At 39.6% G+C, this 22234-nt stretch overlaps 1 protein-coding gene across 1 annotated transcript in view; it reads left to right on the forward strand.

Moving 5' to 3' along the window:
* tmem94 (transmembrane protein 94) overlaps positions 1-22234 on the forward strand; it is a gene marked incomplete in the record, with an annotated part of 53083 nt that overhangs the window by 22159 nt on the left and 8690 nt on the right. Inside the window, 26 exon segments of the mRNA XM_014330049.2 lie at positions 1135-1262; positions 4266-4402; positions 4625-4830; positions 5525-5676; positions 6499-6601; positions 6703-6789; positions 7021-7137; positions 9762-9818; positions 11284-11388; positions 12813-12986; positions 13090-13311; positions 13626-13938; positions 14864-15037; positions 15227-15329; positions 15440-15648; positions 15984-16165; positions 16567-16699; positions 18525-18640; positions 18752-18851; positions 18980-19088; positions 19726-19915; positions 20007-20084; positions 20192-20277; positions 20372-20453; positions 21338-21507; positions 21654-21748. Of these exon segments, the coding sequence (XP_014185535.1) occupies positions 1135-1262; positions 4266-4402; positions 4625-4830; positions 5525-5676; positions 6499-6601; positions 6703-6789; positions 7021-7137; positions 9762-9818; positions 11284-11388; positions 12813-12986; positions 13090-13311; positions 13626-13938; positions 14864-15037; positions 15227-15329; positions 15440-15648; positions 15984-16165; positions 16567-16699; positions 18525-18640; positions 18752-18851; positions 18980-19088; positions 19726-19915; positions 20007-20084; positions 20192-20277; positions 20372-20453; positions 21338-21507; positions 21654-21748 (3628 nt within the window).

Here is a 22234-nt window from a genome sequence, read left to right on the forward strand (position 1 = left end):
AAAAAAAGTTTAACTATCCAGGCATCCATGAAAACAAGTTATTGACATTTAACGGAGTTAGAAGTTAGCAGGAGTAGGAGTTAGCTCGCTAGTTTCTATCTAACATACATATAGCATGTTCCTGACTGAGAGGATTTCTGAAAAAATAAACGTACAGCTCTGCTATCACTTCCACATAAATGAAGACAGGAAAACTAAACAGCAGTGACGTTTGTAGGGTTACTGAAGTTGGGCTAGCTGGTATATAATGATGTGCTACGTGATCCGCTAGCGACACAGCTATGTTAGCATAACTATAAACAGTGAAGCTGGAGGACGAACACTAACACTTTTCCACTTATAAAAGTTAACGTGAAGTTCCTGATGGTTAGAGACAAATGCAATCGCATGGCAGGATGCTGTAAACGGACCAAACTTCAGTCAGGAGAACAACTGAGATAATCCATCCACAATACGAGGTTAGTCATTAATATACTGCAACAACATGGGAATAGAGCAGCTGCCAGAGAATTCAACATTAATGAATCAATGGTACAGAAGTGGAGGAAGCAAGAAGAATGAGTTTAATAAAGTTTGATTTATCTGACTGCTTTGTTTCGCTTAATGTGCCTTATAATCCCGTGCACCTTATGGTCCGAAAAATGCAGTACTGCACACTGCAGTTTAATGTTGCAAAGCACCTCTTTTTAACTTCAGTGGATATTATACATGGTTATGCTCAGGATATGTCAGCCCATTTCTACTGGAAATGCCTTTTGGTTAAACTTTCAGCAAGGAATTTGCATTTGCACTGTTACATTTTTATAAAGCTTTAATGTACATAAAAACAGCTTCTTGTTTAAGTGAAAATAAATGGAAGGTTGTCTTTTTGCACTAGTAATGTTGTGGAGTTGTATTTTGTCTCGCATCAGATACATATGCGTACCGAACCGAAAGCACTGTATCGAACGGTTCAATATCGATACGAATATCGTTGCACCCCTAATAAATAAATATATATTTATTTATAAGCCTTTCATACTTGTGAGGCTCTGTGTACATACACATGTGCTCTGTGTAGGCACACTACTTTGTAATGTAACATGTTGTATATTGTTGTGCTTACTTGCTTTTGTTTTGGGGACATTTCCATAGGAACAGTGGCAAAATAGCTTCCTTTACCATGGTAATCGTCACTCTTGTGTCCATTGGCCGGGTGCTGCTCTCACTCTGCTGGTGGTGGTGGGACTCGTCTGTTGCCATGGTAGCCAGCCGAAGGGGAGGTATGTAACCTCTTTTTGGGAATCCTCAATCAATCAGTCAACCTGTTATGAGCAATTAATTGGTTATAGTGGGAAGAAAAACAAAAAAAACCCAAAAAAGAATTATTTTTTTTAAACACGAAGAAAAAGGGAGATGGTGGTTCATGGTCACCTGATTGTTTTGTAACTATAAGGTTTATCATAATGGAAAGGAAAGCGTCCAGATGCTTTCCTTTCCATTATGATAAGCTCCTTAGAGTGTACATTTATGTCTTCCAGACAAAGACTTTTAAGACTTTGTTTGAAAAAAAGAAAGGTGGCCTATAATTGACCTGATGTTAAATAGAGATTTAATCATAGCAATTAGCTGGTAAAACTTATTTGAACCCTTTTGTAGGAATGAGGTTTAAAAAGCGCATTGATGCTTTAGAGCAGGGTTACTCAATTCGATATGGCTGAAGACCACATTTGAGGAACAAATCACAAATGAGGAAATTTTGAAAAAGGCTGAAAGCTTGTGTTGACATTTTGATGGCTCCATTTCAGTTTCCCATTATATATTTTTAAACATCTTCAGCAGCATAGTTAGAAACTTTCCTATCATCCAGACAAATGGACGACATATCGTTTTATTGTAAACAGTTTCTAGGAATAGACTGACCATATTTTTCAGTTCAACTAAATTCTACTCAATTTATATAATAAATAATGTTTAGTGCCAAATCACACTGTCTCAGTAGTTCTGCTCTGTTAGTGTGAACACTTTATAAAATTCATTGATGCTATTAGCTATTAGCATAGCTACAAGGCGCAAACCCTCAAATGTTGGAGTAGTTCAGAATTTAAAAAAACAAATACAAACTGATGCTGTAAGGGACATTAGTGACTACTATATTTTAGTCATTTTAATGTTTAAAATAAGCAACACAGGATTTGGGATCAGATGCTCAAATGTTAAACAATTCATGCATCACACACTGTCAGTTACTACATGACAAGGCAATATCACTTTGCTATAGTTGGTCTGAATATTCAGTCCAGATTCACTTGTGTGAATGATTTTAATTTTGAGAAAGTGTAAGAATGGCTGCAGGTTAGTCAGCACAGTCCAGAGTTGGTCCACGATTATTCCTTGGCTAAACTATTGTGGTTATTATCATTCTGCTCCTTAAAAAGCCTTCAGTGACTCAAAACACCACAATGAGAAAACTAACAGGCACTGGATCACATGACCCTACACCATCCTGTAGGTATGCTGCCTTAGGTAGAGGGACTTGATGCTGTGGATATTCCTGGTGACTAACTTCTAAGTCGACTAAACGAGAAAAAAAATTAGACTTACTTTAGACTACTAGTCTAAATCTAAGGAACACCCTTAGTTAGCTATCAAGTTAAATCTAAAAACTGTTTAATGGAAAATGTCAAACTATACCAGGCTTGGCCAACTGCAGGCCTCGAGGGCCGGTGTCCTGCAGGTTTTAGAGCTCACCCTGGGTCAGCACACCTGAATCAAATGATTAGTTCATTACCAGGTCTCTGGAGAACTTCAAGACATGTTGAGGAAGTAATTTAACCATTTAAATCAGCTGTGATGGATCCAAGGACACATCTAAACCTGCAGGACACCGGGCCTCGAGGCCTGGGTTTGGACACCACTGCTCTAAACAAAGGTGTTTGTTTGCATTAATCACACTCTCCAATAATGAATAATGCCGCTTAACTCTCCGGGCACCTCTCATCGTGCATTATGAACATTACACATTATACTCCAAATAGAGGAAGAAGAAAAGCACATATCATAAACCAATGTTAAATATGCATCATTCATAATGGCACAATGCGCCTCTCTTTTCAGTTCCAGTTCATTCGTTTTTTCAGATGTTAATTTGCCATATTTTAATAATAAGTGAACATCTGTTGTAGTAACATGTTTTCATACCATATTTAACACCAGTTTATTTCAAGTCGTTGTCTGTTTGACGTATAGCGTGCAGGGAAAGTGGGGTGATTTGTGCCAGAGGGGAAGTTGTGCCACCCTCTGTTTCTAAGGAACCATAAGAAGAAATTGGTCATGTCACCACACAATTTTGTAGATTCATTAATTTTACTCTTCCTACAAAGAAGAGAGTCTAAAACATACACAAAGGAATAGAAGTTGTCTCACCTCTGAGAGGTGCTATGGGAGAAGTTATGGGATGAGGATTTTTGCTTAGGCACAGTTTAAGCAAAAAACATATGTTTATGGCACTTTAGAAATCTACATGCAAATAATTTAAATGTCTCATTATGTGTCGCATAGAGAGATAAGCTGGTCAATACAATAATACCATAGTTTTCAGGTGTTGTCAAAACTACTGGGACACGACAAAAACAATACTGCCGTTTTTACTTTAAATACTTCTTTGCCCTCCAGCCATCCTTTAAGTGTTTTCGATTCTAACGTCACACTTCATGCCAGAAAGTTGCTGTGCTATCGAATGCACTTATCAATGTTTATTTACACTTGCCAGAAGGCTGTGGAGCATGGCGCCAATATGTGAGCACACCTCTCCTAACCCTGCCTTACAGGCAAATTGCACCAATCCTTGCTTTTCTAGGGCACCGAGGCTGTCAGTTGTGGCTCTTTTAAACTGTAGAAAATGACATTGGCACAATGACCTGACATTAGAAAAGTACTTTGTTAGCTTTACTGTTATGACCCGACATTAATGTTAACTAATACTACCAGAACTTTTGTTCTGTGTGGTAATGTCTTATTCTTCACCTCCACACGGTGGTAAGTCCACATAGCTGTCAGTGCTTTGAGAGCTTTCTTCTCGGCACATGAGGGATTCTCTACAAGATAGCATCCTTTCCAAAAAAAAAGCACTGGTTGAAATTCTAGTTAGTTTGCATTAAAAATGTTTAGCACAGCCAGGTAATTGAGAAATGTATCTCCCTCGTCCACCATGATGAGAGATATTTCATCACTGTATTCTTTGATCTTTCATTCATAGCTGTGGTCTTCTGTCTTCACCTCCACAGTGCTGGTATAGAGCTCCTGAATGCCGCTGCTCTCCTTCTCCTCTTGGTGCTGAACCTGTGTCTGGGTGGACGCCAGGAGAGACTGAAGCGAAATGAGATGATATGGCGCCTAAAGGCCATCATCACACAGCTCAGTGGTGAGTAAGGCTCATGACTGCATTACTGCAAACACAGAAGAATTGAGGAACTTGTATTCTCTGTAAAAGTCGCATTTGTTTGTTTAGTTTTTTTTTTGTTGTTGCAATTGCTTTTTGTTTTACCTTCTTCAAATCCTATTTCATTAACAAGAGTTAGTCTGTCATGTTAGTTCTTCTTTTGTTCTCTAAATGAGTCCTCAATTTTGTAATTCATTATCCTAGATTACTTGTCAGCCTGTGTTGGTGAAGTGAAATGGCCTTCATCTCTCTACCCTGACCTTTACACACCCTCATCCCCATCGTGGTCCCTTCACTGGACCTATCGTGACTCTCAGCTGGTTAACCTGCCTGTCAGTCTACTGGTGGAAGGCGATATCATTGCTTTGAGACCTGGTCAAGAGGCCTTTGCATCACTTAGAGGCATTAAGGTTAGTCTGCATTTACTGTAAGCTGTAGTATACTTTTGTAAGATAGTATCTATTTTTTTGAGTAAATAACAATTTTCAAAAGCTTTAAAAGCAACACGTATCACAATTTGTATCGGCAGCTTAAGCCTGTATTTAGGTATTAGACCCAATCTCACCCGGTAACAAATACATCAACTGGAAGTTTATCAGCCACATTTAGACAAAACTAATGCATTGTTGTATGATATGTGGTAAAAAGGATGGACAGGATATTTTTGTTATTAGTTTGTGTAAAAAATTCTATTTAATACATTGTTTTTTACACTGTTTATGAAAATGGAGGCAAAAAAATAAATGGTTTTACAGGCGGAGACCTCTGACCTTTTTTCCCCTCATCATCATTTTCTGACTGGATGCTCTGCTGAGTTTTCATCTTTTCTACTGGAAGCACGAGACGATACCTGCACCATACACATGTTTCACAGGAGGTCCAACTCCTCTAGGATGCCACATCAGTACTTGCTTTTGCTAAAAGGTTTGCTGTGTCTCGCAGCATAGTCTTGAGACTATGATTGACAGTGCAGCAGACAGGCGGTTAAATCTAGGAGAGCTGACAGGGCCATAGAAGGTCCTTAACCTGTCAGTAAGACCGGTATCTGGTATCTCAGAAATTATAATTGTTCTTTTTTTTTTTCTTTTCATTTTTCCTCCTCAGGATGATGAGCACATTGTGCTTGAACCAGGAGATTTATTCCCACCATTCTCCCCTCCTCCTTCACCACGGGCCAATGAGAAAAGAGGACCCCAGAGTCCCCAGCAACACCGCCTCTTCAGAGTGGTCTGTACTCCAGTCCTGGACACGATAAGGTAGGGAACATAGCCATGTTTATTTATTTTGTTTTGTTTTTTAAACCAAATATTGGAATTACTTCTGATATCCTCAAATATTAAAAATGAATGTTAAAAGTATTATACAGTCTTTCATGTACATATGCATTCTTTTGGTGGGATGGAAGCAAAACATACATACATGACATTCACCTTAGGTTAACATTAGGTTATGCACATTAATGCACCAGTGTGCTGTTTAAAAGGGTCAAAGGGCGAATCTTCATCTGCCCACCATAACAGAAAAATAAACAGCAAAGTTACTGTTCTCCAAAAGGAGCAATGCTTCCCATTTGCAGTTTGCTAGATAACCCAGAAGACTGATGATAAATTTGTTTGTGCCCGAATGAGACCACAATACAGCTGTTTAGTATAAATGAATATTATTTCATCTGTGAAATTATAGTGGAGGTAAGTCTAACTTTGATCCTGTTATCCTGGATCTGCATCAAACTTGAGTTAATTTTCTTCTGACCATTTTATTATCAAAACGTTGCTTCAGGAAACAGTACTGCAACTCAGTCTGTGGCTTTTGGAAAGTAAATATTAAGAAATCACACTTTTTCTCAATTGTGACATTTTATTTGAACATTAGCTTGCGCTCGTACCCATATTGACAAAAGTTAATTGGCTATACTGCTGTCATGTGACTATGATGTAATGAAAAGAAACCATAACATCTCACAGATGAAGAATGATGATGAACATAAGAAGAGTATCAATGGGAATGAATGGTAATGGAAAAAAGTTGTTAAACTTTGGTAAAATCATTTGTATTTCTGTCTGTCTTTTATCCAACAGGAACAATTTGGAGTTGGCCCTGTCTCGCCCAGTCACTGTGCTCGATAATGAGAGATTTACAGTACAGTCGGTTATCACCAAGCTAGTCTGTCCTGTTGTACTGGTGAGTAGTTGGTGTGTTCTTCCTAATGTATTCTGCATTGTATTTGAACATGAACATGTAAATATGTGCAGTCTTATGTGTGTTTTGCTCCCCTCTTCTAGGTGGCATTCCTGCTTGTTAACACTATTCGCTTTCTTCTTACTGCCCCCAGCCTCACTCCTAGATGCTACAATTTTGTTCAGCTTCAGGTAAAATAATTCAAAGCAGTAAATGTGCAGACAGCAAAGACTGTAATGTATTAGTGATGTAGGGATACAGCCAACCAGTGTGTATGTAAAGGTGTTTTTTGTGATTACTATTGAGAATAAACTTTCAGAACAGTTTGTTCTGTGTTGGCACCAAACATAATGATTGTACTAAGAAGATTCTTGAAAACGAAAAAGACTGGACAGAAATGTGTGTATGACTTGTTTTTTCAGCTAATGGGTGTTCTGCCCATTTTGCCCCTGCTCTTTCCTATTATGTGGGTGCTGGTGAATGCTTACGGAGAGGCCAGGGTCCTCGCCGAGTTCAGCCGTGTGTCACCAGCTGGCCTGGTAAGGGACATGCACACAGGGACACGGTCAAACACACACATAAATGTGACATGCAATGACAGGAGAAAAGGCTTCAGTTATTATCAGTGATTATTTTTTTTATTATTATTATTATTTTTTAACTTTTAGTAACAGGTCTAAAAGAACACATCAAATCAAAATGTATTCTTATAGCACATATTAAAAACAACAAAGCTGACCATAGTGCTTCACAGTCAGTAAAAGCATGAGACAATTAAAACAAACAATAAGAAAACAGGGCAGGAAACAATAGGTGACAACACAACAAGCCAGATAACAACCAACTAGTTAGAATCAAAAGCCAAAGTAAAAAGATGGTACGAATATGAACAGGGAGGTTATTCCAGAGTCTAGGTGCTATGGTTGCAAAGGCCCGGTCACCTCTCAACGTCAGTCGAGACCTAGGTTGTGCTAGGAGCATCTGATTGGACGATCTTAGTGCTCTATTGGGATTGTACAAGTGGAGGAGTTCGGAAAGATAGCTGGGTGCTAAATTATTTAGAATTTTAAAAGTGAACAAAAGAATTTTAAAATCTATACGATATTTAACAGAGAGCCAATGTAAGCTGGCTAAAATTGGAGTGATGTGTTCATAGATTCTCGTACCTGTTAAGAGGCGCGCAGCTGCATTCTGAACTAACTGAAGCATGTTGGAGGCCCAAGTAGAGGGAGTTACAGTAGTCCAGTCTGGATGTGATAAATGCGTGGATAAGCTTTTCAAGGTCCTTTAGAGGTAGGAACAGCTTTGCTTTGGATATCTGACGCAACTGGTAAAAGCTGTTGTTTACCACAGTGGAGACCCTTTTTCTCAAGTTTAAAAGCGCTATCCAGGAACACTCGGAGGTTTCTTACAGTGAGCGAGAGATGGCTAGCAAGAGGACCTAGGGCATCAGCTAACTGGTCTGGCGGAGTGTGACTATCAAAAACTATGATTTCGGTCTTATTCTCATTCAGTGTAAGAAAATTATGTGATAACCAAACTTTAACTTCATGCAGACAGTTGAACAGAGGTTGCAAAGAAGCAGACACATCGGATTTCAAAGGTGAATAAATCTATAACTATTATTTCTAGAACTCTTCAAACCCCGATAATAACACCAATGCTTTTTTCTCAACAAGTCCTTCAGGGACACAGACACATTTAGTTGTACACACTGAAGAACTACAGTGTAAAACTGTTGGAGTAATGCTTTTAGATAGCGATAAATGACTAAATGAAATTCAGTCATGTGTGTCAAGAATAACTTTAATGCACCTTCGGATTCCTTCTCCAAATTCTACTGAAGGAATGGACTTCATTCTTCCAAAAGCAATTTCATCAATAGCTTTTGTGATTGAGAACGCTGTCTTTAGCAGTTTAAGTAATGGCTGACAACAGTAGTTTGCTCGATGACCCCACTGTTGATACATGTGTTTGTGCACGGATGAGACCCCAATACAGCTGTTTAGTATAAATGAACATTATTTCATCTGTGAAGTTATAGTGGACGTAGTATAACTTTGATCCTGCTGTGTTGCATCTGCATTAAACTCGAGCATGAGTTAATTTTCTGTTAATGGATGATTTTCTCACCTTTTTATTGTCAAAATGTTGCTTCTACTAGCAGCTCTGCAACTCAGTCGGTGGTTTTGAGGGTAAATACTAAGAAATAGGAATATATAAACAGTCTTGTGGTGACATAATGGCTGACAAATTCTATCACAGTAAATAGTCAATGAGATCACACTTTTTCTTACACTCTTACCTGTATTGACAAAAGTTTATCCGTCACAGTAAGGGTAATATCTAATGGCTGACAACAACTCTGGGTGGCCAGTCATAGCCTTTAAAAAACATACCTTTTAAATGTAAATTTGTTTGAAAAGGTGAAAAATCATCTTTTGAGGCTTTGAAGCTAATTTCAACCATTCACCAAATTTTCTTCTGACAAAGGTTCTAAAATAGATCTAAATGGTACACAGATTAAATCTTTCTAAAGTCAATATTTGGTAGATGTCTAGGTCATATATAGTTTATTTTTTCCTTTCAAAATGCGATATCAGGCTTTTTTGTGGTGAAATGTTTGTGATTAAACAGCAATAACAATACCAGGCTTTGGTCATAAAGATGGAAGTAATGTGCCTTTGAAGGTTTCAGTAGTTGAACCTGTCAAAGGAATGTTGGCTGAGTGTTGGTGCATCAGATGTCAGAATTTGGACTTCAAGTTGGACTTCTAACTCACAAAGTCAGAGCAGCCCCACCAGCCCCATATTCTGAATCTAATTAGGAGCAATGCATGTAAGTGTTGGTAAAAATGTAAAAATTCGAATTTAGTCTGCTGCAAATTGCACGATAAAGGTGAAGGCATCACTTTAGGGCCCAGACCAGTGTTCATGGCGTCTCATCAAATATAGGTTATCCAGTGTTTTTGTGTCTGCTGTTTGCTAACTTCTGATCGTCTGCACTGCACACTGTTTCAGATGTTTTTCTTCTTCAGTTCAGTAATAACCGTGCACATGCACACACAGACATGCACACACAAACACACACACCATATCCCACACAGAGGAGGCACAGTGAGAGCCTCCTTCTGTGTTTTAACTAGACTCTTCTCTTGCCCTAGCTTGCTAAGTTCTCTGAGGACACTCTAAGCAGCTACACCGAGATGGTTTCCTCCCAGGTATAACCTCATGCTGTTTGACACCCCATTCTCTCCCCCCGCCTAAACTTGCTTGGCTCCCAAATCCACCTGAACGAACCCACTCACTGTCTTTACCCGTGTGTTTGCAACCCTTCTGTGGAACCATTGTACATAGCTCTTGCTACTTTTCCACCTTCCCCTCTCACCCTCAGTCCCACTTACATCTGAATGTCTTACATAGACATTAGATTCGGTGTCCTTTTTGTTTGCTTTTTGCTTTCATCCAAATACTTGACTTTGCTTTCTGTTTGTAAATGCTGTACATGTGATTTCCCTCTTTGAATGGTTTTGTTTGGACATTATTAGTCAACACAATTTGACCAAGCAACTCTTCATGTGATTTTACACTCAGATGCCTCCCGTTATAAGATAAGATAACCTTTATTAGTCCCACACGTGGGAAATTTGTTTTGTCATCGAATAGTTACCTTCAATAATCTATCCTGTGTGTTTAAGATCATGTGTTCATGTCCATGGTTACTACTTCTGTTCCCACCACCTTACACAGCTTCTAACCTAACTCAGTCATTGTCTTCTGTTATAACTGGACAGTAACAGCTGCCACCAGTCTGTCTTTTTCCAAACATTTAGTATTTGGCGTTTGAATCAGAGAAAATGATAGAAAGTGTTGAGGATAAGAGAGGCACTGACTCGTTGTTGGACCTTTCACCTCTGCTTTTTTGCTTATACTGCATGACTGGAAATTAGGTTTCCTCTCCTTGTGTCCTCTCCGTATCAACAGTGAACCATGAAAATATTTTCCACCTAATTTCATGAAATAAAGTTTGACTTTGTGTTTGGAAGACATGCTGGTCAGTGAGCTGCAGGGGAGTTCAATGAAAGACTTTGAACTCCTCTGTGGCTGTCAATCCTGCACATTAGCAGCTCAATCTGTTATTTAAACTTGTAGGGAACATGTCTATAGAAAAGGGAAGTGTAGTGGACAAATTTGCATTCACAAAAGAGAACTGGGGTGGCTACTTCTGCTGACAATCTAATTACGGTATCTGACAGCTTAGTAGAAGTGGAAGATTCATCAAGAGGAAGGTTTCTCTGTTAAAGACGCTCCTGATCTGAACCTAATGACACTTCAGATCTCTGACATGCAGTGATCAGGCATAACGTTTATGACCACTGACAATAATAATAAAGTGATTATCTCTTCATATTGGCATCTGGGTTAGTGGGGGGGTGGGGGTATTTATGCGTAGAGAAAAGGCAGGTCTGTTATGTATTTTTTACTGGATACAGGCACCCTAGTCAGGAGTGGAGCACCCGACCTGAGGTCCAAAGGCGATTGGTGTTCCTACATGTATATTGCCCCTCCTCATAAGACTCATACATTTTAGTCATGTATTTAAGCATTTAGGTTTTTGATATCTAGTAGTAAGTAGTTCTCTTGATAACTGTGTGTGTGTGTGTGTGTGTGTGTTCACTTAAGCAGGAGATGCTCCGGTGTGTATGGAGACACCTGGTTGCTGTCCTGAAGGGAAAATCTCAGACACTCTGCTGTACTTCCAGCCTTTTACATACACTGGGATCTGTCACAGTGAGTATTGTAGGCCATTAGACAAATACATCTAGGTAAAAAAAATGCTACCCAAAATGCATTTCATGTTGCGTCTAGATCAAATTAAAAATAGAATAAAATTATATGCAGCTCTGTTCTGTAAGCTTTTGATATATGATCATAGAACAGAACATAGATAGATAGATAGATAGATAGATAGATATGGATGGATCTCTGAGCACAAGATCCATAGACCCCAGGTGCAGGCTGTGTAAAGATGCCCCAGAGACAATCCAGCACATAACAGCAGGGTGCAAGATGCTAGCAGGCAAGGCATACATGGAACGCCATAACTAAGTGGCCGGCATAGTGTACAGGATCATCTGTGCCGAGTATAATCTGGAAGTCCCGAGGTCAAAATGGGAGACGCCCCCAAGGGTGGTGGAGAATGACCGAGCTAAGATCCTGTGGGACTTCCAGATACAGACGGACAAAATGGTGGTGGCTAACCAACCGGACATAGTGGTGGTAGACAAACAGAAGAAGACGGCCGTAGTGATCGATGTAGCGGTTCCCAATGACAGCAACATCAGGAAGAAGGAACACGAGAAGCTGGAGAAATACCAAGGGCTCAGAGAAGAGCTCGAGAGGATGTGGAGGGTGAAGGTAACGGTGGTCCCAGTGGTAATCGGAGCACTAGGTGCGGTGACTCCCAAGCTAGGCGAGTGGCTCCAGCAGATCCCAGGAACAAAATCGGAGATATCTGTCCAGAAGAGCGCAGTCAAACTTTTTCTTCTTTTTCAGTCCTTGTACCATTTTCAGAGGAATTTTTTTGTTTGTTTGTTTTTTGCCAATTAACATTGACCTATGAATCATTCAAGCATAAAAAACCACCTAATGCAAGGGATGAACCAGTGTTGTCTCTCTACATAATGAACAGATTCTAAATTATATCTTTTGGATACAATAATTACAGTTATTGCTTCCAAGGATGGCACAACCAGTTATTATTAAGTTAAGACCAATTACTAGGTAGGTTTGGATAGCTTTTTTCCCTTAATAACTTAGGTTATCTTTGCCAAATACATTTAAACTTGGTTGATGATCTGAAACATGTAAGTGTGATGAAATTGCAAAAACCAATACAAAATCATGAATGGGCGAAATACTTTCTCACAGCACTGTTAAAATATTTTTGAGGACGTGGACCTTATGCAGTTTCAAATTGTACGCATTTAGGCACATGGGTCCTATACTACAGTGTGTGTGTAACTCTTCTGTGTGGATATTTGGAACTGTTTTGGAATTCCTAAAGTAGTGACCAAACAATGCTTCCCTGAGCCAGCGCTTTATAGAGATTAAAAAGCCTAGAACTCTTCTTATCACTGAAAGCTATTTTCTCAGGAAGCTTTTTGTTCTGTAAGTGTGTGTTTATATAATCTGTACTTTTGTTTTGCGTGCAGGTTCTATGTTGTGTGGACAAGCAGGGTATTCTTTCGTGGCCAAATCCCAGTCCGGAGACTGTGTTGTTCTTTAGTGGACGAGTGGAACCATCACACAACAGTCAAGATGACCTCAGAGACAACATGTCTGTTAACTCATACTGCCAAATGGAGATGGATGATGACAGGGAAGAGGTTTGTTTGTTCTCTTAGGCAAAGCTTTTAGCCCCCCAAAATTAATTTTAGAGTTTAATAAAAAAAACAACAAAAAACAAGAAAACTTTTTATTGTCTGGTAGGGCCAGGAGGCAGAGGCTCTGCTTTGTCTGCAGAAAGAGCCCCCCCCTCAGCTGGGAGTGGGGCCAGATCCCAGCGAGATGTCGCACGAAACAGCACTCTCATCTGACACTCTCCAGATTCAGCAGCACTGCCAGCCTGTACCCACTTGCACTAAACACCACTCTGGATCGAATGTGAGCTTCAGCCATGACACTGAGGGAGGCGAGGATGCCCAGACACCGGTACAAACTGCAACTGAAATTTCTAATATAGAGCTCTTTAAAAAAAAAAAAATTACTACATAAAATTTTAAAAACAGATGGTGAAAACATTAGTCCCATTAATACTGAAATTTTGGGTTATCTGAGATGTAAATGTTGTATTAAAATTTGTTTTTGTCAGTTTGAATTTTCACTGCTGCTGCTATGGCCTACATATTTAAGCTAACCAATAAGAAATAACTTAAAATGACAGGGAACTAACCAGCACAGTACAAATAAAGTGATAAACTCAGGAAGTTGGTATGTGGCTTCAGGTTTTTTTCTCTTATCTCAAGGATTTTTCACTGGGCTGTCCTGAAGTGGAGGCTGATGACTTTGTGTGTGACTACCACCTGGAGATGCTGAGCCTGTCACAAGACCAGCAGAACCCTGCCAGCATCCAGTTTGATGACCAATCCTGGCAGTGCCACCTGCCCTCCCTAAAGCCACTGGGCCTGAATATCATGCTAAACCTCTGCAATGCCAGTGTCACCAAGCAGCTCTGTCGCTTCTCTGACCATCTATCAAACCTGGCTCTGCAGGAGAGCCACGGCACGGTGCTGCCAGTATATGTTCCATGGGGGCTCTGTGAGCTTTCCAGACTTATAGGTGAGCATGTCAGAACTGATTCTTATATAAACTAAACAAGTAATGACTTCCCTGAATCTTTTGGTTATATCCAACAGCCTGTGGGTCGCTATTTAACACAATGTATAAGTTACAGGTTACATGCTGATATAAACCTATTTAACAATGGTTATCCTGTGGCACAGAGGATTTTACAGATCCTCTACGCCCAGCCTACTCAAGCAACGGCCTATGGGCCACATGTGGCCAGAAGCAACCTCTGAGTGGCCCTGTCAATGATCCTGCCAGAAATGCAGAGTAAGACGGGAGGAAAAAAATTTCAAACAGAAATTTCTACAGCATAATGTAGATGGTTAAACGCAACACTCCTAGTAGCCTAGTAATATTCAGACCGCAGTGCATTGTTGTAAACATTTCTACAAATGAAACAAGTAGTCTATGATGCGACAGCAACATGCCTTATCAACCCAACAGGAAAAATGAAAACCACTGATTTAACCCTGCTGTGTCTGACAAGCCAGGGTTTATTTTTTATTTTACCACTAAATCTAAATGTCGAATCTTTGTGTTTAATTTGTAACGAGTGTGTGGTATGATTATGTAGGCTAAATTATTATGTAGGTAAAGTGCAAAGTGCTCCCAGCAGTAATAGAAGCATTAAAAGCACATATTACACGACAGGGGTTAAAAGAGAGATTTTATACAAATAATATATTCTATTATTATATATTCTATGTTCATTACTCGTAATGAACGTAGAATATATGTTTTACTTTACTTTACCAAATTAAATTACAAAAAATTAGCTTTCTCAAGACGTTATGTTCTCATACACTGGTATATAATTTTAAATAAATCACTGCATCCGAATCGACTGAGTGCGATATTAAAATCTATCAGAGAACAATTCAGAACCATTGTTTTCTTCTTTTTGTCTGTTTGTCAGGGTTCACCCCTGGTGCGAGAGAGTTGTTTAAACAGGAGAACCACTTGACCCTCTACCAGCTGCCATCTGGAGAGAAGACCAAGGAGTTCACATCCCACCGCCTTCATTACTTCACCAAACGCCAGCCTCCCATCTCCCATCTCATCTCTCTGTTCGTACGAGACTCTTCATCCAGTGAGTCAGCACACTACTATTGTTTTGGGTTTTATGATGCAGTTTTAATAAAATGTTCAGCACCATCTCTTTATTACCTGCACATAATCCATGTTCCTGTATATTTTTCTGTCCAATCCTCCCTTTGGCCAAACAGTACCATAATGTTTTGTTGTTTTCTTTCTTGATAATGCTTTTTTGCACTGTTAGATAATGTCCAGATGCTGTCACATGGTTCAGCTGACCTTATCCTGGAGGCCTGCACTGACTTCTGGGATGGAACTGATATCTACCCCCTCTCAGGCTCAGACAGGTCTGTCTTTGGCTTTTTGTTTGTGCTTGAAGTCAACATAGTTACACTTTCCAAATGCACACAGTGAATTTGGAAAGTTTTCATTTCATCCTTTGGTTCCTGTGTCACAGAAAGAAGGTCCTGGACTTCTACCAACGTGCCTGTCTGTCAGGTTACTGCTCAGCTTTTGCGTATAAACCCATGCAAGTATCTCTGTCTAGCCAGCTGAATGGGAAATGTATGGAACTGGCTCCTGGTCCCTGTCTGTTTTCTGGACTAGAGTTGCCCTCCACGACTCCCATCAAACACAACTCCTGCAGGAACAGCTGGAGCTCAGATGGTATGGACTGTGACACTGATGAAATGGGTGGTTTTGCATTTGAACAAGACAAAACTGTACAAGAATTAAAGGAAATATGTTGTCACTGCAAAGCTCAATTGCTGTTATCCAAGGTTCAGTAGTTTGACTTGTTTATCAAAGACCATGACTTGGACAGATGAATTTTACTTACTTGGCAATCACTGCATACAAGTGAGTTAGTAAGTTTTGATTCTACATGTCTTGGAAGTGACTGTAAATTGCAAAATTGTGTGGATAAAGACATTTCTCTGACTTTAGACAGATGTTACAGTGTTTAGTTACCCTCTCTTTCCTCTTTCCCGTCGTGCTCACAGAAGGTATAGGTGAGGGTGTGGAGCGTGACGACTGTGTTCAGGCCCTAAGCGGGCAGATCTTTATGGGAATGGTGTCATCCCAGTTCCAGGCAAGGCTAGACACGGTCCGTCTCATTGATGCCCTCGTCACTGCTTGCATCCGCTTTGTTTACTTTTCCATGGAGGATGAGCTCCGCAGCAAGGTGAGTACAGTCAAGCTCTTAATCATTGCAACTAAAAGCTTACTTATTTAGTTTTAACTTATTTATTTAGTATTTCTATTATTTATAAGTATCTATAAGTTTTTGCTCATTTACAGACAAATAGGACAAAGGTGGTAACTTATTTAATTACTGCTAATTACTGTTCTCCGTCATCTATAAAGATTTGATGAGGGTCTAACAGCAAATGACATTGCGTGTTTCACTTTAGACAGGTGTGCTCTCACGCAAGGTCACAGTTTATGACCTGAAGAAAATTGTCACATTTGTTTGGAAAAACCTACTAAAATACTGGATACTACTATATAGTAGTGTCTATATATAGTCTAGTATACTGCTATAATCTACTATAAATTTGAGACGGCTCCTTTGGATTTGTGCAGGTGTTTGCAGAGAAGATGGGTTTAGAGACAGGCTGGAACTGTCATATCTCTCTGACACCAAACGGAGACGGTCCCTGTGATGGAGCTCCATCAAGCCCCAATCATGGCTCCCTGCATGAGGATTTGAACCAAGGTACCCGTGTTTCTGACAAGTTTAGTTAATATTCGTGTTATTAGTAATGGGAACAATTTTAAAGGCTGATTATATATTTAGTCATTAATAGTGTAGCAGCTATCAATTATTTTAGTAATCAAGTAAACTGTTGATTATTCCAACAAGTAATCGAATAGGAAGTACTTCTGTCTTATTTACAATAAATATTCAAAGGGGGAAAAAAACATGGCTCTTTCAAAAGTTGGAATAATTGGAAATCTCCAAATATCCACCAAATATTTTGATTTAATTAACTCATTTAAAATCTGTTCTGGAAAATGATTGGGAGTGGGTTGGCTGTCAAGAATGGGCTCAAGATAACAGTTGACGCTACCTCCAAATGCAATGTTGGAATTAGATGAAGGAATAATATCAAAACTAAAAAAAAAGAGCATCAACATTAGGAGCATAAATAATTAGAAAAGCATTTGGTAGAGTAACCAAAAGTATCTATGATATGGATCAGACTTTGTGGCCTCCACTCTAAAGAGAATATTTGTACTAATGAGGATTGTCACACCTCTAGATTTATAAGTAAATGGAGCCTGAAAAACCTGAGAAACCTAATTTGCTCTCAACCTGTGCTACTCAGCTGCACTAGCATGCGTTTCTTTGAGGAAGATAATTTCTTCTTCCAAAAATTTAAGGTGTGAAAGGACATGACCCCTCTTGACCACGTGTCCAAGACCTTTTACGTTCCAATTAACCAATGTGAGGTCTCTCATGTCGCTAGAAACAGAATTATTAGGTACTGTCGTAACAGGAGACAACAACATAACGAGGTAATGCAAAAAAGCAGCTAATATCTAAATGTACAACCACATCTGAAAGAACACAATTACCCAAACTGTCAAACACTTCATGAAGGTAGATCAAGAGCTGTGCACTTCCGCTCTGCTCTCTCTTCACCGTGATGCACCAGTACAGTGTCTGCATCACTGCAGCTAAAGCACTAGTCTGTCTGTTGATCTCTGCTCCCCTCTTTCCTCACTCGTGAACAAGACCCTGAGATAATTAAACTTCTCTACCTGGGTCAGCAACTCGTCCCTGACCCAGAGTGGGTCCTCCACCCTTTTCTGGCTGAGAACCATGAGGTGCTACTTTTAATTCTCAGTGCTTCACACTCTGCCACATACACACTAAATGTCCCCTCCCTAACTCAGTGGGAGGAAAAACAGCTGGCAATGCGTGTTTTCCTATGAGGTGAAGCAATTTATGGCAGCCCAGCTGTATCTGTTATATCTATAAAACCACTTACAGTCTCCTCTCTCAGTGTATTGGGTTCCTTCTCAGCAAAAAATCAGTTTAGTACTGTATATCAGCGGTCCTCAACCCTCGGACCGGTCCGTGAGTCGTTTGGTACCGAGCCGCGAGAGTTGAGGCTCAGGTGTGAAATATATGGTTCTCAGGGTTTTTATCGGTTTTCAGCGTTAGTTTGTTATCGTTTTTATCTTTAACTCGGTCTTCCTGGGTCTCTTCACGTGTGTTATGAATAAATCTTCTTTTTTTCGGTACCAGTACTAGTTTTATTTTGTTGTATCTATCCGCGACACCTTAAAGGCCGGTCCGTGAAAATATTGTCGGGCATAAACCGGTCCGTGGCGTAAAAAAGGTTGTGGACCGCTGCTGTATACAACATACTGTATGCAATATACTGTGTATCTTAAGAGTGTATGAGTAAATGTACAAATCTGGTACTTTTGGTGTTTTTCGTTGTTGTTGTTTTGTTTTTTGTTTTTTTTCAGTAATGCTTCTTAATAAGTGTAGAGGAAGCCATACTATTTTTTTTTTTTCTGTAACACAGATTCTCGGGATGAAGCAGAAGGTCCCCTGCTACCAGAAGAGGAAGCCCACTCTGACCTGGCCAGTTTCCAGCCCACAGATAGCGATGTCCCCAGCTTCCTGGAGGACTGTAACAGGGTAATTTGCTCTTAATCACAACCAGTGAAACTACTGTTCTAGCCCACAGAGGCAAAAGCAAAGTCTGCTCAGTCTTGTGTTTTATGTATTGCTTCCATATATTTTGTAAAGGCCAAGTTACCTCGTGGGATCCACCAGGTTCGTCCTCATTTGAAGAACATTGATAATGTGCCTCTTTTGGTGCCACTCTTCACAGACTGTACGCCTGAAAGTAAGTCTTATCTTACATATGGGTACCATATTGTGTACAAGATGTCCAGTACATTACTACTTAGTATTCTGAGTAAAGTTTAACAAAAGTGAACCAACGATCCACATGCCTGTAACACTTTCTTTCAGCCATGTGTGAGATGATCACGATCATGCAGGAAAACAGGGAGGTTACGTGCTGTCTGGGGAGCGCTGGCAATTTTCGCAATAGCCGCCTGTTCCTTCAGAGTGACCTAAGGTACGCTAATAATAAAATATATGAATATGCACAATCATACTAAATAACATAGAATCAACTGTTGTCACAACTCTGTCACTGACTGCAGTTGGCTACAGCAATCATTTTTCTAATATGGGGCTAACTGAGGCTGCAAAGCAGAACAAGGACTACCAAAGAGATAATAAATCATTTGGAATATTTGCAGATTAATTCAAAAACACTTTCATGCCACAGTGTATCTGTATACTGCACCTGGCCAAACTAGAATAAAACAGGTCTCCTTTAAGCAAGTGACTTATAGTTTTAGAAATCCTATGCAAAGTTGGGAGAATGAATGGACAAGTCTCAATCAGACTCCAGCTGCAGTGTGCTGGAGATGATGGTTTACTCATCAGCAAAAAAATGAGCTTGTAATTGCTTCAGTACTCTGCTTCTTTGAATTGTCCAGTCAAAGCTGAGACTTAATTTTATTTATTTATGCAATATTAAACATTTCTAAAACATATATTGTTACAGTGTGATTATGCTTTACTGATTGTTGATGTTAAAATAATGTACATTAACACTAAAGGGTGGTGAATGCATCCAACTACTGTTCACCCTATCCTGCACAAATTGCCATACAATCACGCCACCTGACCTCTCTGTTTTACAGCATTGCTTTGGACCCTTTGTATCCATCTCAGTGTTTGTGGGAGACGTTTGGCTATGCCACTGGGGGAGGATTTAATGGAGAGGTCGAAGGACTGTCTCCATTGAGGCTGTCTGGACAGCTCAACAGCATGGGCTGTTCTGTTACCTTCCACCAAGGAGAGAGTGTGAGCATGGTCAAACTCATAGAACAGGTTAGATGCACACAGGCCCTTGTGTACCCGATCAGTCTAAGAGTAATGTTACATTTATAAATGTATCTACCTTTGGCTGAATGTGTTGCAGGCACGACACACAACCTACGGCATTCGCAAGTGCTTCCTCTTTCTGCTGCAGTGTCAACTCAGTCTGGTTATCATCCAGGTGAGAAGGGAAGATTCATAAATTCTGAAGATGTGCCTGTTTACACTGCATTAAACATCTTCCTATTTCTGTGTAATTTACTGCATCATGTGCTTCTGGTGTTACAGTTCTTAGCCTGCTTAGCTCAACTTCCTCCTCCCATGAACACCACTGACATCCTCTGGGTGTCATGCTTCAGCTGCCCTCTGCTAAGGTACATACATACTGTAAATATCTAGAAACTAATAATTCATAGTTATTTTGTTGTTTCGTGAAGAAACTGGTTCTAATTTGTTCTCTGTTGGCAGTGTGTCACTTTTGGGAAAGCCACCTGATAGTACAGTTATGACAGTTGCCACAGGGAAGAACCTGGACGCAATCCCGAAGAAGGTAGTATCAAGTATGAGAAATAGAGTATACTCATGTGATATTATTCAGGTTTTTATTGTTCACACAGTGTATCTATTTCCTGTATCCACTCAAATGAATGCTTAATAAAATCTACTTAAAGAAACTCTGCTCAACCTCAGAGAAAGAATTAATTATAGACACGACCATAACAGTTACAACTGGCAGATTACAAGACATGCACAAAAATGTCCTGCACTGTAATGGTGGACTATTTCGTCTACTGTTTTCCTCGGCATCAGTCATATGACAACAAAGTTGCAGCTACTATTGCAAAATACATGTTGCATAGCTTGGTTTTTAGTTTTTATTTTACTAGTCCTTTATTTATCCAGGTAAAAAATCTCATTGAGATTAAAAATCTCATTTCCAAGAGAAACCTGGCATCATGGCAACTAAAGTCAAAATACATGTACATAACATTTAAAACAAATACAATATCCCATACGAACATGTGAAAAATATACAATAACAGAACAATTAAGAGTAACATTAAAAAACAATCACACTGAGTAAAAGAGTTACAACAGCTAGTAATAACTAGCCATTCTATATTTTGCGGTATTACTGAAGAAAGTGGTCATAAATCTTTGTTTTGTTCAGTCATTTGACTTTAGAATTTATGGGTAAGTTCATATGAAGGATCACATTAACTATTGAAGTCATTTGGCAGGCTGGGCTAGTATTTGCTGTCTTACTAGCAATAACTTTGGCAAGCAAGATACAATTGGCGATACGTGAATCTGATGGCTATTTTGTAACATTAGCTGATAAAGTGATTTGAAAAGGAACAGCTACATTACCAGATCAGCTACTGAAATCTTGGATGAATTTGTGTATGTCTGTTTGCCAACCTCTTTAACCAGACTCAGAACTACTTCCTTGGCTGTTTCCTGTTGAAGTTTGGCCTGACTATGTGTGCCTACCTGTTGGCCTTTGGGTTTAGCCTACAAGCGGTCTGCCTGAGCAGTTTGTCACACTGCAACCTGAACTCCTCAGACAACACCACTGCCTCCTGTAATATATTTGCAAAGAGGTAGGAGTAACAATAACCTGCAACAGTACATAGCTGTTCCACTCATAGACTTAATGCTAAAATGAATTACAATGCAGTTAGATTAGCAATAATGAAGAACAAGTAAGCAACATGTTAAAAACAAATATATTTCCATATATCTGCAGCGTTTCACCTAGTGCACCTCAGTGGTTCTTTGAACTGTCTAACGGTCTGCTGATGACGCAGAAGATCATGGCAGGGTTTCTTGTCTTGCACACAGGTAAGAGCGCCTTCATAGATATGTACAAGTGTCCTTTAGATTTTTATGATGTCTTAAAGCAGTTTGTGAGCTCTAGGACAACGGCAGTCAGGATCTTAGAGTATTCCACTGGAGCGCGTCTGTAGTAAATGAAAACCCCTTTCCTCCCTCTGGTCAATTTGCGGGACCATAAAACAGTTTTTATTCTGTTCTCGGAGCTTAGGTTTGCCCAAATCACCTGAAACTACTTTTTTTTCTCTTTTTTTTTTTTTTTACCCACACTGTGCTCTGCTAGGGATAGGGCTTCCCTCCGTCTTCCTGGGGGGGTGCCTTCAACATTTCAAATGCTAATAACTAAAGACAGGTTGGTGTAGACTCACAGCTTAGGAATGAACAAAATGGATACAGCATACATAAATTAAAAAAATTTTGGCAGCGGCTGTGTTTTATGCAGTGTTGGGGAGTAACGGAATACATGTACCACCGTTACGTATTTAAAATACAAAA

Source organism: Haplochromis burtoni, unplaced genomic scaffold, assembly GCF_018398535.1.
Source record: "Haplochromis burtoni strain Fernald_Lab_line unplaced genomic scaffold, NCSU_Asbu1 Contig_686, whole genome shotgun sequence".
In the NCBI taxonomy this organism is placed as follows: domain Eukaryota; kingdom Metazoa; phylum Chordata; class Actinopteri; order Cichliformes; family Cichlidae; genus Haplochromis; species Haplochromis burtoni.